Here is an 18,107-nt window from a genome sequence, read left to right on the forward strand (position 1 = left end):
CACAGTTATTTCAGTCCTAGACATCGAAGATGATTTCAAGTGCCAGTTATAAAACAAAACAAAGTGAAAAACACCTTCATTTTGTTACAACAGTCAGAGGGGATGAAAGGAATGGATAGCCTCAAAGCTTGACTAAAACATGATCTGTAATCACAAGCTTGCAGAAGTTTACATGTCAGTTCAAGAACACATCCCCCTTGAAATCACCACTGCAAAAGCATCCTCTCCAAAAGCCAATTGCGAAGAAGAAATTTACTTGGGACAGAATATTGGAAAAGAACACTTCTTGTGGTAAGCAACGTGTGTTTTATTTTCAATTGTGAAATTTTTTTTTAATTCTTTTGTAAAGCAGTGCAGGCTTTAAATTAAAAATAGTGATTCAATGCCTTCCACATGGAAGTCATTTACATTTGATTACAAATTAGGGATCAGATCTCTGGTAGCTGCTGAAAACACAGGATTAGCACCTTTTTGGACATTAGTTTCTGGTTATAACCTTAAACAATCAAGCCATAACTTGAGGGGCTGGCTGGATTACTTGCTGCATTCATTTACGTAATAAGACAAAACACTCAGTACGATCTGGTACATTCTAGTGGTTAATGAATTTTAAAATATGACAGTGTTTCTGCAGTGTGTTTGGCCTTTAGGAGTCACTCTTCTTTTTGCTCTTCTTCAGGAAGGAAGGAGTGCGAAACTTCTTTTTCTTTTTCGACGGGGACTTCCCTGGAGATTCATCACTACCTGCATCAGCTGCTGTCCCCTCCTCAGCTGTTGGTGTTACTGGCTCTTCAGCAGGCTGAGACTGGGGTTCCTTATTTTCCACTGCAGGTGATTCCATTTGGCTTTTGGGCACATCTTCATCACATCTCCCTTCCTCCTTTCCTAAGGGAGGGAAGCTGAGTGCTTCTGAAGGCTCATCAGGGGTGAGATCTGGGAGGGTTTGCTTGAAAGTTGCAGCGTCACTGTCATCTTTGTAGGTCTGGTCCTGCTGTGTCTCTAGTGGACGGACAGACAATGACACAGTTAGTTTACCTAAGTGTCCCTAGAACGGAGAAAGCTGAAGCAAGTTGATGGTGAGCGCTCCCTATAAAAAAACTAAATATATTTACTTTGCATAAAAGCCTTTGTAATAGGTCTCTTCTTTAGCTTTGGGCACAGAGATAGAAATAAGATATTCAAAAGTCTTGTTTGTTTTTAAGCTGAATTCCATCATGTGGGTGTAAACCAGCAAGAAAGTAACTGTTCAGACTTTTCTCATGTTTTATTTATAACATTTGCAAATGACATGAGATTTTAGTACAGAAAGCAGGAATTAAATCTACAGTTTTCACTGGCATTGAAGAGAGCGTCATGAAATTCCATATCTTGATTCTTTTTTCTTTTAGGGGGATAGAACTAATTGCTGGTTTGCAGTGATATGATACATGCAAATCCATTAATTTCTAAACTGTCGGCTTGCTAATTTTTAATCACAATGCTTGGATTTTCGTAATATTCTTCCATGAAATCTAACAGATGTTGCTTCAGAATATGATTTCCTATCACAAAGGCTTCACTTCTTTTGCAAGATATGAGTATATATTATGGATTCCTATAAGTAAAATCCATGGAGTTTATAAAATTAAATGAGCTCAGCAGGTTATGCGATACAGCTTTTTTTTTTTTTTAAATGTATGTGATGTCTAACAGGAAAATTTACCCCTGTATTAAGGAACATCAAAAATCTAGTGATAACTTTATGTCCACAGGTGAACTTTACCACTACTCCCTCAAAGTAACACTTCCCTCATTCACCACTATGCTTTAGAGATCTTCTGTTTAAAGCTCCTCTTCGTGCATCTCTCTCTCTCTCTCTCTCTAACAACAAGCACTTTCTAAAGTTCCCTGCAACGTTCATCACTGCACTGTAGCTGAGAAGTATCTCGTTAGCTGTGGCAAATATATCCCCATTGATGTTACGTAAGAAGGAATTTAGAACAAAATCCAGGCCATACTCATTGTAAGGCACAAAAGGCAGGCAACTGTTTTTCCCCTTTTAAAATCTTGTTCATTTTAATTTGAAAAGACTGAAGGCTTTCACAAGAATTTACAGAAAATACTCAATACTTTCCCATTTTTCCTATGGAAATGACAATGAGTATTCTTTTTATTTCTGCCAGATGGTATTAATAATCCTCTAATATATTTTAGAGGGCTCTGTTCTGTGAATACCTGCTAGAAAACCCAAATGTTTTGCCTGGAGCACCATGAACTTCTAACAGGTTAAGCAAACAAAACACACCAGTATTCAAGTGCCAAACACTCAGAATGCACAAGTTAGCAGTTTAAAAGTTATAATGCAGGCAGGATTTAAAACAGAGTAAAAAAGAGAAAGCGATTATGTACATTACAAGCTGCCTCCTGAAGCTCTAGTTTAACCTGTATATGTATGTGACACACAAATTTGTAAGAAGCACCACCTATAATTCTTCACTACTGCTACACTCTCTTTGGATTTAATTTTACTTTTCAGGAATTAACTGAAAGCATTCCTGATCTCTTCTCCCTGGGATCCAGTGATAGGACGCCTGGGAATGGCTCAAAGCTGCACCAAGGGAGGTTTAGACTGGACATCAGGAAGCATTGCTCTACCGAGAGGGTGGTCAAACACTGGAACAGGCTTCCCAGAGAGGTGGTCGATGCCCCAAGCCTGTCAGTGTTTAAGAGGCTTCGGGACAATGCCCTTAACAACATGCTTCAACTTTTGCTCAGCCCTGAAGTGGTCAGGCAGTTGGACTAGATGGTCATCGTAGGTCCCTTCCAACTGAAATATTCTGTTCATTAGCTGGCCCAATTTTTAGAACAGGCACTGCATTAGATTGTTAGTCAGTTTTATCTTTTTAAAAAAAGTTTAAAAGAAAGTTTTAAACAAAGTTTTAAAAAAGGGATTAGAAATTCTTAAAATTAAAGGATAGGAAGCTACAGGCATTCAAAAAGCATTTGCCAGTTGGCCTAAGTATTGGATAAATAGAAACAGTGTTATAACTCATTAATCCAGGACTGCTATCCTTCCCAGTTTGTCAAATTACCACCAGCTTTACTAAACAGATTAACATTATGCTGGAGTCAAACAAACATCTGTTTATCTAGCTCGCTAAGGGCAATATTTTAGCAGAATTAGGGAGACTGACAAATTCCACATTCGATAAAGAAAGTATACAATACGTAAACGCCTTGCTATTCTACTTGATGGATTTCAGTAACACAACTAGGAAGGTTTATCTTGCTGCAAAACCTATTTACAGTTTAAGAACTCAGCAGTACCTCAAAAATTCTTAAGTTTTTAGAATAATCACGTCTACATCCATGCTCTCCCTTTATATATACTGTGGCATAAGAGTCTGAAAAGTAACATTAATACTGGTATGTGTTTACAATTCACATTATTTATGAAAATAAAGGTTTATGTTTTTTTTCCAACACAAACATGTGGACAAACATACAAACTAGTCTATAACTGAGTTAACACAAAACACTCTTCTGATTTCAGTTACACTTAAATAGAAACAATATGAGGAAAAAAAAGTTGAGAAGTGTCTGTATACAGAGAACATTGTCATTCAACAGAACTTCTGCCAACCAAAGTCATCATGGCATGAACTTCCAGTTACTCTCTGAAATAAGCTTTGTATGTTTGTCCTGGAAAACTTACACAACTAGAAGAGTTCGTGGAACACAATTAAAAGAATTTTCAGGTTTTAGAACTTTATTAGTAACATCACTGTTGTCTACAATGTAGTTTGACTTTCGTATCTATGACAAACACACTGACTTTCAGATATAACAGGACATACAAATGGAGGGGGCCAAACATCCTTATTACTTTAAAGTATAATCTGATGTAGCCCTGCAGATCTAGCTGAAACAGCTGTAGAAGTTGCTGCTATTCCTCGGTTGGAATTTTAATTTCCAATGGGAGTAGTTCCATATCCTCTTCTGTGCAGAAGCCTGCTGAGTAAGTTTAAATCAATGTCAGTGGTAACACTTCTGCACTGGAATAGATTAGGAACTTTCTTCCATTTCATTACCAGGTCCAAGTTGTATAGGCAGCAGCAAACTGTTGGGGCAGAAACTCCCAGACCTGTTTCAGTTATATCTGAAAGACAACTTCAGACTATTCCTTTTTAAACTGAGGAATCAGACACATAGATATGGAAACACATGATGTCAACTTTCACAGCCTCTTTCAAAGGGGGAGTGCATTTTAACATAAGATCTGTAACTACCTAGAATTTAATGAAATCAAGAACTAAAGAAATCAGCGTCTCAACTGAAAAAGCCTGCTTTTAAGAAAAAACCAAACCCAACAAAACAACTTAGTAAACAAAGATGCAAGAGTGAAGCAAAGCACATAAGCAGGTCAGAGTATGGAATGATACTTACTATGGTAACAGGTACTCTTTAGCATATCCATCTCCTGTTTGTAACGCAGCCACAAGAAGAAAAAAGCACAAGTAGAGAATCTATGCATTCATCACAGCCATTGTGTTAAGTTAGAAGAATGGTTGCAACCATTCTTATAGAAAACAGAATGAGATGAAGTAGTGAATGGAAGACTAACAGACAAGTGATATATCCAATGTACAAGGTAAAAGAAACAAGACGAAAATTAGATTACACCTGTTCCAGATTGTTATTTTATCCTTTTTTGAGAAAATTGTAGACTTTATCAGCCCTGCTCTCATTTTACTTAAAACTACTACATAAGGTGAGCAAATAATGACATTTAGATTCAAATTTAGTTCAAAAAAATATTTACTGAGGTGTAATCCAAGTACAATAATGTTTAAGAAATGTGCAATCAGTGAAGGAGATTTACCAAAGCATCTAAACTTGTGTCTGGTTCACCATCAGACACTATTTCATTTCATAAGAGCAATTCTTTCTTGCAAAAAATGTACAAAAGGGTAAATCAGTTGAGAAACACCAAGAGATAAAAATTCTGAAGAGATGAAAATTTGTCTTTATATTAATGCACACTTCTTTATTATTGCAAACATAACTCCTATTACACTCATAGTTCAGTGTTGTATATTTTAGGCAGTATAAAAATAAAATGCAAGAAATAATTTACCTTTATTAGATACTAGTTCATATATTTTCATGCGTCAGTCACTAATGATGCAGTTACTGGTTTCCCCTGGCCCCCAAATCAGAAGAACATACCTTCCTCTATTTTAATCGGTGTACTGGGAGGAGTGCGAGCTGAAGTGTGATCAGGGGGACTTCTCTCTTTCTGTTGTCTGCCATCTTCTGAAGGTTCTGCAGATGTAGACAAAGAGAAATTAAAAAGGCAGACAAAACCTTTCAGCATGTGAGATAACAAAAGTGTCCTTTTGCTCCATGCACACAAGATACAAATACATTTTTCTGAATCAAAATTCTGCCAGGATATTAAATAATACCAAAACAAGCAAAAGACAATTAAGTGATAACTTGATATTAACAAAACTGTTGAAGTCACAGTTGAGCTCTGTGGTGGTTTCTTTTTTTTCCTAAGAGGGCATGAATAATGTAATTGTTTATGAATTGGTTTATCACGCTGTTTAAAGAGAACTTGTGAGGAAAAACCACAAGGAAGATACAAACAAATGGCGGGGGGAAGGCTATCAGACCTACACAAGATAACACTCTTTTGCTTGCTTTGTATTGCTGAAACTCGGAGTAAACAAAATTGCATCCCAAAAGAAAAGAAGACTGCACAGATAATCAGAGAAACATGCAGTAATTAAATGATTCAAAACAGATTTCACAGTGGTTTGCATATTTGTTATTAGTAAGGAGGGTCCCCCTTGCTTCCAGGTTTAAACAGCCCTAGATCCAAAGGAAAACGTTAATAGAGTACACCGTATATCAGGAAAAATATTAAAACATTGTTCCATAGAGTTCACCTAGGCAATTAAAAGTGAAATCAATCCCACAGATGAGAGTCAACTGACAGAATCTCCAAACGGTGTAGGTAAAGAGGTTTTTCCTTAGATTGCAAGCCCAACTGTACCATATTAGTAATACCTGAGGCCTCAGCCAAAAGGTCAGGATCGGACCTTAATGCTTTGATCACTGCAGTATGAAATTCCGTATGGGGGGACTTCTGCCCATCCGGTTCTTCTCGGTTAAGATGTGTGATGACTTGCTGCGTGGTCTGACAAGAAACCCATGCAGCAGCAAACTGAGTGTTATCTAAAGATTTAGACAGTGATGATATGTCACGATCCTGTAAAGTCTTCATATCTGTTCCTTGAAAGGTTTTTGATCTCCCTTTCAAATCCAGAGATCTTTTATCTGGCGTATTTTGCTCTCTGATGATCTGATTTCTAAGCAATGTACTCTGTTACTGTCTCAGTAACACAGTCTCTCCATATTTTGATATCTTATCTAAGAATGATGTAGCAGTGTTACTGAGAGAATAAATGTATGCAGTTACACAGGCATAACAGCAGAGTATCCCACCCCACACAGTCCAATACTTGATTAACTGAACACATACAATCTACAATGGCTCCTACATCATCTTATCAAAAACCAGAAGCAGGGAGCACACACTGCAAGAGGAATGGCTCTTCTGGTTCCTGCATCATTCAAATTAAAAACCTAACAACAGATGAGCATCGTAAGTATCATCCTTAAAACACAGAAGTAAAGCAGGATAACCACTTCAGATGCAGCAATGATCTCTTTTTACAGCACAATTGTCTCACAATTCTATGATAATTTAGAAGGTCTGTTTTGGGGGAAGTCCCCAAGGTGTGCCACTTCCAAGTGGCAATCAAATGTTGTTCTGTATCTTCCCCATTCAATGGATTTCTCAAATCCACAATTTTCAATGAGTTAGAAAACTGCAGTTTGGCTGCTAAAGAGCAATACCATTCTTTCACCCTAGACTATCTCTAATGCTAAGGGAAACAAAGCGGAACAATCTGCAATACTTTGCAGTACCTAAAATTTTTTTTGATTGAAGTTTCAAGCTTTCAACTTCCTAATAGCAGCAGTAACTGGCCATACTAAACACTCCAGGTTGTCTACTAGGATAATTTTAAAAATAAGATCTACGCATTTTACAGAATACTCCATTAACATCTAGATTGCACATTCTACTTCCAATATGCTTTTTAGATTTCAAATTCACACTGGAAAAACTGAAACACACAAAAGCTGAATAATTTATCCATGGCCTTTACAGGTAACCCACCTTCTAATTAGTAATAAACTTGCTGTTATTATAGTCTATTGCAGAAAAAACACACACAGAGAAACCAACCTTCTGGTCCCTTCTGCTTTCTTTCTACTTCTTTGCGATATTCTTCCAGTTCTCGATCAGTGAGTTTATTGAAGGGATTTGGTCCGGTTGTGCTCACTATGACTTTTGGTTGATACTCTTTCTCAATTATTGCCTTTGATGCAGTCACCAGTTCTCCCTGACAAAAGAAAATTAAGATACATCTGCAATCGAGCAGTAACTTGCAGAACCCTGAGAAGTACAGAGGCTATAAAGCAACGAAAAACAAAACAAAAAGATAATCTGAAAAATGCTACATTTATTTTCTTTTAGATTAAAAAAAAAATCTATTACAGAATTAAAAAAAAAAAAAAATTTAATCGACAGCAGGTTAATATAAAGGAGAAAACAGGTCTCATTAATTACTCTTACAGACACATCAGTGTTTCCACCAGGGAATATCCACCATTAAGCAGTAAATCAGACAGCAGCCAGTCTAGCTGAATTATATCTGAAGTCACAGAAGTATCAAGTTTCTTTTTCTCCCCACAAAAGAAACAGGATAGCAGGCCCAACTGCATGGCAATCTGGGCACAGAATACCTGTAGTAGTTCACGGGACTCAGCTCATAAGTATTTTTGTTTGTGGTTTGTTTTGGGTTTTTTATTTCTTTGTTTTGGGTTTTTGTTTGTTTTTTAATAAGGGAAAAGCCATTTCTACTATGTAGTAGTAGATTAGTAGTAGTAGCCATTAGCTACTACATAACATCTAACAGATGTTATAGTAAAAAGCCATCTTGCATGTGTTCTGTATACACCAGATTAACGGTTTATTACAAGCAATTTTTAAGTAATTAAGGTTGACTGTAACCTTATACAAGTTTGCATATTTACATCTATAACATTTGTCATACAAGTTAGATAAAAAGTTATACAAATAAGAATAAAACATTAGCAATTCTAAGTACAGTAAGTTCCAATGGACAAAAGCAGCTGCATCAGAGATTCTCTGATGCTAAGGTTTTTAGTTTTTCTTCTCTAATCATATAGTAAAGACTAAAGCTATTGGCTTTTCATTGTCTCGGATACTGAAGATGCTTGCCTGGATAACTGCTGTATCTTTCAGGTGACTTGTTTAAGCATTTGTTTTTTTCACTGGATATACAGAACTCTACTGACACTAGTTTGGAAATGACTGATGTGTTGTCTGTGCCTCGTGTCATTGTGATACCTGAATTGTCTTCATTGTTGAAAAGAGGTATTTGAATTCCATTACCAAATAACTATGGGTTACTGACTGGCCCAAGTCATCTTCATATTCAAATGTTATTTGTACCAATATTTAAAAGAAAGCATTAGAAAGCACAGTTCAAAAATAAGTAGCACCCGAACAAAGAGACAAACATTCCATTCCATGTCCATACTTGATGGACAAGCATGAGATCTTTGCTCTAAAACTCAAGATGAAATTAGGCAGAGTACTGTTTTGGATGCTAAGAGCTGCTTTGGACAAGTTGTAAGCACCAAAAAGGTGACAGACAAGAATGTCCAGATGGAGTGAGGACAAGAGCAGTTAGATATTTCTGAAAGCCTCATGAGAGATCTCCAGAAATCTGGTCTAGAGCAATCCAGGGAGGTAAGAACAGCTGGTTGATAGAATCTATGCTGCTCTTCAGGAAGCAAACACCAGCCAGAAGTACTGAAGAACAAACAGCGTAACAACAGGTCTCCACTGTAAGATCCTGAAAGGAACTGCAGGAGAGAAACATCTCTAAAACATTATAGATCGGCTCTGTTTCTTCATAAAATAAGAGGAACTCTCGTCTCAGATGCAGAATGTCAGTAGAATGTCAAAAGCCTTTTCTCAACTATTTCCATTAAGCATCAACTCTCTTAATACCAGAACACCTCTGATTTGATGGTCACGGCTTTTCTTACAGGATAATGCATTAAAAAGTCACAAAAACATCAACCTTTGTACAAACCCTAATTGTTTTGTAGAAAATGTAAAACACCCCCAAACTACAGGCCCACCTTTTAATGATGGCAGAAAATTTGTGTCCACGGCAATTTTGTATTTCCCTCTCTATCCTGCCCACCCTTCAAACTAAATATGCAGTTTTAACTGAAACTCAGCAACAAGTAGTAGGGGCATGTAAAGCACTGATCTCAGGCAGAGTTTCTAGAGTTTTCTAAGATTACAAAAGTCAACAGAGGAACAAGACATTTGGTGCACACTGGTATCCCTGGAATCCTTTGAATCTTGTCTGCAAGTTAAATCCAAAATGACTGGGTAGAACAACTTTCACATGAAACAAAATTTTACTGAATGGCTATTGATTTAATAAACACAAACAGCAAGACACGCAGTTTGCAGCAAGATGGCTAGTGCACTGGCATTATGTGTTCTCCTTGAGAGTACCTTCGTTAACTACTGGGAATAAAAGCAGCGCATCAAGCTTATCACATTTACTAAATTAAAAAAACAACAAACAACAAAGCAAAACCAAACACACACAAAACCCACACCCACAATCAATGCAAACAGTATTTGTACTAGCTGACTATCTTTGACCCAAGAGAAATAATATTGAAAAAGATCAGAGGCAACGACAGTAAGCGGATTATGTATTACAAAGAAAAAGCACTTGTGTTTTTTGGACCATAAAAGCAGAAAAATTACACGAGAAACTAGAATGGCAAAGTTTTGATTTGCTAAAAGCTGTTTCCAAATTAACACATCCAGTTTTGCTCAGTATCAATAATATGGAAGCAGTTTAAAGGCCACTAATGAAAATTGTAAGGGTAGAGGCACTGATTCTATGGGGAAAATAAATTATAGTAGTATGTTAGTAAGTTCTGCAACATGATTACTCTAAAACATGTACAAATCAAAGAAGTAGAGATGCATTACTTCACAGAATAGGCCACAGAGCAGCCTTCCAAGAATTCAAATAAAAATATACCACACAAAATGAAGAGAATAACATGGAACAGAAGGAAGACGAGTATAAAGGACTAAAGACAGTGCAGGACATATTTTATGTTGTTAAATGTGACACTAAAATAGACAAGACTTTGCAGAGCTATCAACCTGTCCGTGGATTTGGAGATTCCTATGAACGTTCAGAAAAACTGAACAAGAAAATTGTCTTGAGTTGCTTTCAGTATTAGAGAGCCTGTAGAGAGGGAATAAATTCCTATATAAAACACTGGCACTCTGTTTCAACACAGGATGACATGCAAAAAACTTATGTTCTAGTGATTTCATCTGGATTATGTTGACACTAGTATTATTTTATGATGATTCTAAATATTTTGATGACTGTTTGAAGTTTGATTGCATGTGTAAGGCACCTGAATATCAACAGCATTTTCCCCACTGTAAGAAATAATGGACAGATTACATTCATGAACAGAATATATTTTCACTCTTGAGAATTTTGCAGGGGCATACTCTCCCACAAAGATCCACAAAGATCTTCTCCCCAAAAGGGAAAGTCATTTATAGCTGATGATACACAATATACCTTCATACTAAACTTGGACCTCACATATCCTACAAGGAAATTTTAAATTATGAAGTCGTTTTGCAACTTCTCCACCAAATCTTGCTTTCAGAGAAAAATTCAAAACTGCTATGAGGTGACCATCATTTAACAGGCACTTCATCTTGTTCTCAGGGATAGATATGAGCAAAACTGGCACCTTATACATGCCAATTTTTCTCTCAATCAGACAGTAGGTTCATAATAATTGTCTAAAGTTAACAATTGCTCTTAACACCATCTGGCATTAATGCAGTGCCTTTATCCCAAAACCCAAGATTCTTAAAGTACTGTTCATGTAGAAGTCGCCATTAAAACACAGTGCCACCTGAGGGGCAGAACTGAGAGGCTCTTCATGAAGAACAAAGCCACAGAATTTCCATTCTAAAGGAAGAGACACGAGATGGGTGATTCCCCTTTTACGTAAAATTCTTGAAAATTCATGTGAATTTTTTTTTTTTTAAATCAGATTGCAGAATGGTCATTGGTAAGAATAACCAACATTCCCTCTCATTCAGCCAAGACTGCAGCAGAAGCTTGGTTAACCAAGTCTATAACACAAATAAAATTACATGATGCACAAGGAGCTGGTGTTGCAACATGGCCAGAACTTCTCAGAACATGGACGAAGCAAGTGACAAGGCAAAATGGAGTATTTACTACTGCAGCCATAGGCACAGAAGACTCAAAGCATTACATGCATACTGTACACAAACAGGATTTTTTTCATCCAAAATCGTGTGCATTAGTATTTGATGTAAATCTCAACGTTAACTGAAAACGTAATACATTTTAAGCGTTACTGCAAGCAGATGGAACTTTTTACTTTAACTGTAATTGAGTGTCAAAGAATTTGTCAAGTGAGAACTTGTAATTATCTGGTACCTAAAAGTCCTTAAATCATTGGATGTACAGGTCTCCTCAAAGTTTCATTCAAAGTTTCATGTGAGGTTTATGTGGGCATCATAAGATTGCTTACACTTTCCTTTGTTCCACAATACACCGATTTTTGGCATAATCTTCCTAGAAAATTTCTCTGGTGGTTTTTTTTGTTGTTGTTGTTTGGCTCATGGGTTTTTTGTGGGGTTTTTTTTTGTGTTGTTTTTTCTTTGTTGGTTTTGTTTTTCCCCCAACAGGAAATTTTTAAGCATTTAAGTCATAATCCGTATTAAGATAATAAAGATTATGAAATAGGCCACTCCTACTGTAATTAACATTGTGATCTAATTTTACACAGTATTTCAGGAGGAAAGCACTTTCATGACACCATTAAAAGAAAACACATCATTCGGACATCTAAACCCTAACATTATACTACTAGGCAAAATCACATAACCAATAGACCTTTTCTCGGCTCCTTGCCATCTACAAAAATGCACGTAAAATATTTGACTAGTTTTATAGAAAGATGATGCCATTACTCAAAAATAATACTTGAAAGATATCTTGCACATCACTGATGAAAGAAACCACCTATGTTGTGATAACCAATGGATGACTATCATAAAAATAATTTTTCACTTTGAAGGTATTATTAAGCAGAGAATAAAAGGCATGCACTGCCTGGAAGAATTTGGCTTTGTTTTATTTTTCATCTTAAATCTGGAAATAGTGTTTTATTATTTTTCCTTTCAGAATATGGATAAAACAAACTGTAATCTGAAAAACATCATTATCAAATTCTCAGTACGATACAACTATCTATAATACAAACTGGCTCATTACACTAGAAAGTGCTATAAAAACATGAGATTTGCAACAATGATGTAATTCAAAGTATTCTGTTTTTTTGATGGGAAAGCTATTCTGATAATGAAATGTTAGGCACGACCTAAACCAAGATTTAAGAATCTTTTAGATAAAATACTGGAGCAGAAGAGACACCGATGCTTATTTACACACTGTGCTTCCATGTTAGATCACCTCTAAGAAACTCCTTCAAAACCTGGGAGAGAAAGACAGCTAAGGACAGATTGTTTCCAATGTGCAAACTGCTCCTGTTTACTCAGCCTCCAGGGACTGCCCACCTCAACCATACACACGTCTCTTGAATTTATTCTGTATTTAAAGTATATTACATAAGCACAAGCATAATTACATGTTTGAAAGCAAATCGATTGTGGAAGTGTGGGGCATTACTCAGCAACTCTTGTAGATAACTGGAAGTTTTAAGGAAACAAGACGTCTAGCAATATAGCATCAAAAGTTGACAGTGTTTGTCAGCATGACACACTCTGAACATGTGGATATCTTCGGAATTACACTGATGTAATCAGGCTGAGATTAAGCTAACTCAAAATGGATCTCAAATTAGAGTAATTCAACGCTAGTAGTGTGTGCAAAGAAACCCACTATATGCAGAACCTAATCAGCACCTTAATATCAAAGTGTTTCCTCATCAGCTTCTACAGACAAAGAAAAAAGATTAAAATCCTTAAGCGATACTTTAACAGGGTAAAGTACCTGCTTGATTAGTTGCATATACATAATTTGGAGATCCATCTATTTTTTTTCTTTTCTAGCCAAACCATTAGCTAACAGAGGGAAAAGGTCAGGGTAAGGAGGAGGTAAAATGAAGGGTGAACAACAGTATTTAGAGCAGTATGACAGGGCAGTACCTTTCTAACAGACAGAGATTTAGCAGGACTAAAGGCCTGCTCTGTGAGATCGAGCCCTTCAATAGATTCCGTACAGTCTGAGAGGGGAGCATCCTGCAACAGTAAATTGAGTAAACAGAGCAAACCGAGCCCAGGCTTTAAAACATCAACCAAAAGCATTATGATGCTTGCTAAAAACATGCAAAGAAACAGTGATAGATAAAATTGCAAAAGACAATGAATTGACATGCACACAATATGACACCCAACATCAATAATGCTATGGTCATGATAAGACTTGCCAAACTTCTAAAAGTATATCAGAAAATACTTATCTGGGGCAGTTAAAGCACTCTTGATATATAGAGCTTTAAAGTCAGCTATACAGCTATACAGTATAACTGTGGAGCTCTAATTCTTACTTTACTTTGAGCTATGATTCATAGATAAAGTCTTTTGTATATCCAGATATACTGCTTTTAAGTTTTATTGATGTATAATAGCTTTTTTTCCCAAACTGCTCTGCAAATAAAATATTATGAAGCACAATAAAACATATTTAACACGCAACACTACTGCCCCATAGTGAGCCTGCTGTGCCCAGTATTAATACTTCAAGATAGATAAACTTGGAAAGCAAACAAAAAAAAAAGTTGTCACAAAGCCCAACTAGTTTTGAACAAGAATCTAACCCATATAAATAAGCCTCTTGAATTTCATGCATTACATTCAGCAAAAAAAACCAAGAAGCATCCTCCACAGACATGCTTGGGCTACATGGCTGAAGCCTCTTAAATTTCTGACCCTGAGCACTCTCGCAAAGACAATGGTGTTACCTCTAAGACTTACCTTATAAACAGTTACTCTCTGCCAATTAAAGAATAATTTTATAGTGATATATTAGGTGAAAGCAAAGGATATCATAGATTAACTTTAAGCTAATAGTTTTAGGCATTTTATACTCTCACCTGTACAAGACTCCTGTCCACAACTACCCCAGAAAGAACCTGTGATTGAGGGCCTGCGGTTTTAATATCTTGTAAATTTTGCTCTCGGATCTGTAAAGGAAAGCAGCAGAATACACTCACATGAACAACAGAGAAAAGTTAACCACATTTTCCTATTTGAAAAAGGGGTGGGTGAACCTGCAACTAGTGTCAATTGCTATGGCCCCTATGGCCCTACCCATCAAATAAAAGCTGTGCTTATAAACACCACTTGAAGATATGTGCTCAGGTTCCTAGTTGTTTCCTCACATTTCTCAGAATTTAGCCTTTAAGTACCACAGCAGGTACTGTCCTTTACTTTTTAGTACTGGCTCATGGTAAAACTCTACAGATCAGGTAACAGACAACTCCAGTTTGTGAAGAAAAGTGAGGAGAGAAGAGAAGCACAGAGGTCATATTTATGTAAGTCGATTGTACCTGACCAGTCATTTACAGGTTTCTGTCACTAGCTACTAGTCACTAAGATTGTACCACAGTATCATCTTCCTACAGAACTTAATGTAAAACACTGCAAAACATTCAATTTTTACATATAGTCAGGACCATATTCTCAAAAGGGCATATATTTTTCTATGCATAAACTGACACTCTGGAGTACTCAAACACATCCCTTTTGTTGCATCCTAAACACCTCCCAGTTCTTTCCATACAGAAGACGGGAACAGAAACTGGATCTTTAAATCTACGTATTATTTAACTTAGATATTCTACAGTGGTAAAGAATTCATAACAACTGACTCAAAATTTATTTCTAAAATATTCTGGTTCTTGTTCCAAGATAAATGAAGAGATGCATGCATCCAGAAAGACCTCTACTTTAAAACTAAAAAGAACATTCAATTTATATAAAAATGCATGCATACAAGTATACAAACACAAGATATTATTAAATACTTGGTATTTCAGAACGTATCAACATCCTACATCATCTGTAATTGTTTCTAGTTTACTACCCTTCTCGTCATCAGGAAAGTAAAAAGTCTGAAGTTTTACTTCTCTCCTCTTAGTCGCTTCATTCAAGTTTTTAATAAAACAATATTTGTGTTTCAAACACGAAGAAACTGCTTGGCAATTTCACCAGACTTCTCATTTCAAGTGATTATTATTTTACAGTGCCGAGTCAGGGAAAGCAAAAGCTCTGTCAACCTTATACAAATTATTTTAGAACAAATTAGTGTTCGTGCTAGTACCCCTGCACACAGACTTTCCTGTGACATAATGCCAACTCCCATGTTCCATATGGCCATCAGTTAGAAGTATCAAAACAATCCAGAACAAGTTAAGTATTAGCACGATACCAGTGCATATTTTATACTTTAAAAGAAATAAAGTGAAAAAACCCCAATGCATTCAATGCTTTCCTGTTGGTAGACTGGTGACAAGAAGATCTGAAATTCAAAGACTGGAAAATTAACTGCTAGGTCATTTAAAAAAGATGTAACATGTGGTTCCAAAGGCCCAAAAAATTTCTGCAACAATCACAGCATATTATAATATAATAAAATATAATATAGAGAGATATCCATAGACTTCTTTCTCTAGCCACAATTTCAACTGATGAAACCAAAACAGGAAAACAGGTCACTAATGTAAAACTATGATCTCAGGGAACAGAATTACTACCATAAACTCAGTGGTGGCTGTTTCAGAGGTATCCAGCAACTGGTCTAACAGTAACAAAACATAAGACAATGAAAGTCTTCATATAGTGGACAGTAATACCATCTTTTTCCAAGAGGAGTTCAGAATATTTAGGAATTGTTTCAGTATCTAGTTATAAAGGGGCAGGACAATACCAGAGTTGTGTTATCGAATGCCAAAACTTAAGCAAAGTAAGTTAGTTCATTACAAGTATGCAACTTAATTGTAGTGATGACCAAAAAAAAGTTATTTTACTGCTGTTACAAACCTTGTTCCTCATTTCTTGAACCTCCTTTGGATTGGTGTTCAATGGAACAAACAGGTTAGGGACAGCAGAGGTGGCAGTTCTATGTCCATCCTCTTTAGTCCACTGTAATATCAAGAACAGTTGAACAGTCAGAATTGCTGTAATGGCTATGGACACTCAGAGCAGCAAATTCACATAACAGTTGATCATGCATTATACATAGCAGAGAACTGAACCAATGATTGTATTCTTCTATTCATTCCTAAGACTATTTAAGTTGCTTCCTTTTTCAGTAATATAAACTGTACCTTCAGATACATTTCTAAATATCAGAATCATTCTATTAAGTCAAGCTAGTAACAACAACAAGAGAGCCAGTTAACTTGCAAATAACTTCCACCCAAAACGATGCAATTACAACAACTATGTGCAATTCGGAGACTGAAAGGTTTTTAAGCTGTTTTTCTGTGCACTTGACCACACTGACAACTGCAGTGTTCTGTGTTTCTAAAAACAGTCTGCTTCTCACTTTATGAAGAGACATATTAATACAGGAGTAGGAAAACGCCAATATAATTACTTATTTTTAAGGACATTTTTATGAGAAATTTCACAATGAGTTCGTATTTGTTTAAAAAGGACACTATACCTTCCCCAAACAAAAGTACAGCAAGATCTAAAGACACGAGCTCTAAAACCCTGTTACTGCCATTTTCATTTTCTGCCCTGGGTATGTTTTTACAAAATAGCATGAGAGAGACAGAGAGATCATTGATTCAATCCTCCGATACTCAACAAACATCAAAGCGAACTTAAAGCATAAGATGACAGAAGTATGAAAAGCAATGTGATGTCACTAATCAGATTTAGTGAATGATTCTGTACTGTGAAGCAAGAGTGGGCATCACCAAAGTTTTGCATTAAAACAAGCTACTTCAGCAAAATGTTCTGTTTCCAGAATTAGTTTCTGCACAAATAAATAGCTGTATCAGCACAGCAACCTAGAGGAACAGTTTGGTGATGTCGAATATTTTATAACTCATAGCTCAAAAGGTTACAAAAATATCCCAAACACAAACTTTAAGCGCTTCATGGGTTCTTCATAGAAGGTTGCTTTATTTGATCAGTGCATTTAGTATGGAGCTCTGTTAAATTTGACGCACAACTAACTTTTTAAGTTGATATGTTTATTATATGTGATGTCCTAATTTCCCATCATTATTGCATAGAAAATGCACTGAACAGTAAAGCAAACCAGTTTATAGAGCAAATGCTATGCATTTTTTCCTGAGTAACTTCAAGAAACAATAAGATAGCCAAAAACTGTCAAACTTCAAAAAGCAACAGAATTTTAAAATGTTTTGCAACTGTAAAGTAAAAAATGGAATGAACATGGAGCTGTGAAATACTCACTGATGATTATCTTCTCAGATAAAAACTACTCCAGCTTCTTATTAAAGATAGTTTTTAGTCAAAACATATATAAAAACAACCTCAACATAACAAGCTACTTTTTCTTTAGGTTAATAACAAGCATTAAAAAAATTTAAATACACAAACCTGTTATACTGTATGAAATTTTCTATTGCTTCAGTATATCATTAAACAAGACTAGTTTCTGAGCAGGAATTTTGCTTCAATCTTTCACGGATAATTTCAAATATAAAATACTACCTACTTTGTGAGCTAAAGTTGAAAAGCACAAACTGCCCCAAACATATGCATAGCTTTAAGCTTTCTTCCAGTCAAGGCAAAACTATAGTTGAGTTTAGTAAAATGTTGATAGTACAAACAATACACGTATACATTA

At 36.0% G+C, this 18,107-nt stretch overlaps 1 protein-coding gene across 1 annotated transcript in view; it reads right to left on the reverse strand.

Annotated features, from left to right (window-relative positions):
* Positions 1-289: 289 nt before the first annotated feature.
* Positions 290-18,107, reverse strand: part of ADD1 (adducin 1 (alpha)) — a gene marked incomplete at its 5' end in the record, with an annotated part of 26,200 nt that continues 8,382 nt past the window's right edge. Inside the window, 5 exons of the mRNA XM_009584602.1 lie at positions 290-999; positions 5,209-5,304; positions 7,301-7,457; positions 14,371-14,460; positions 16,319-16,420. Of these exons, the coding sequence (XP_009582897.1) occupies positions 647-999; positions 5,209-5,304; positions 7,301-7,457; positions 14,371-14,460; positions 16,319-16,420 (798 nt within the window). The remainder of the gene's footprint in view (positions 1,000-5,208; positions 5,305-7,300; positions 7,458-14,370; positions 14,461-16,318; positions 16,421-18,107) is intronic.

The sequence above is a fragment of the Fulmarus glacialis genome, unplaced genomic scaffold (genome assembly GCF_000690835.1).
Source record: "Fulmarus glacialis isolate BGI_N327 unplaced genomic scaffold, ASM69083v1 scaffold14609, whole genome shotgun sequence".
Classification (NCBI taxonomy): domain Eukaryota; kingdom Metazoa; phylum Chordata; class Aves; order Procellariiformes; family Procellariidae; genus Fulmarus; species Fulmarus glacialis.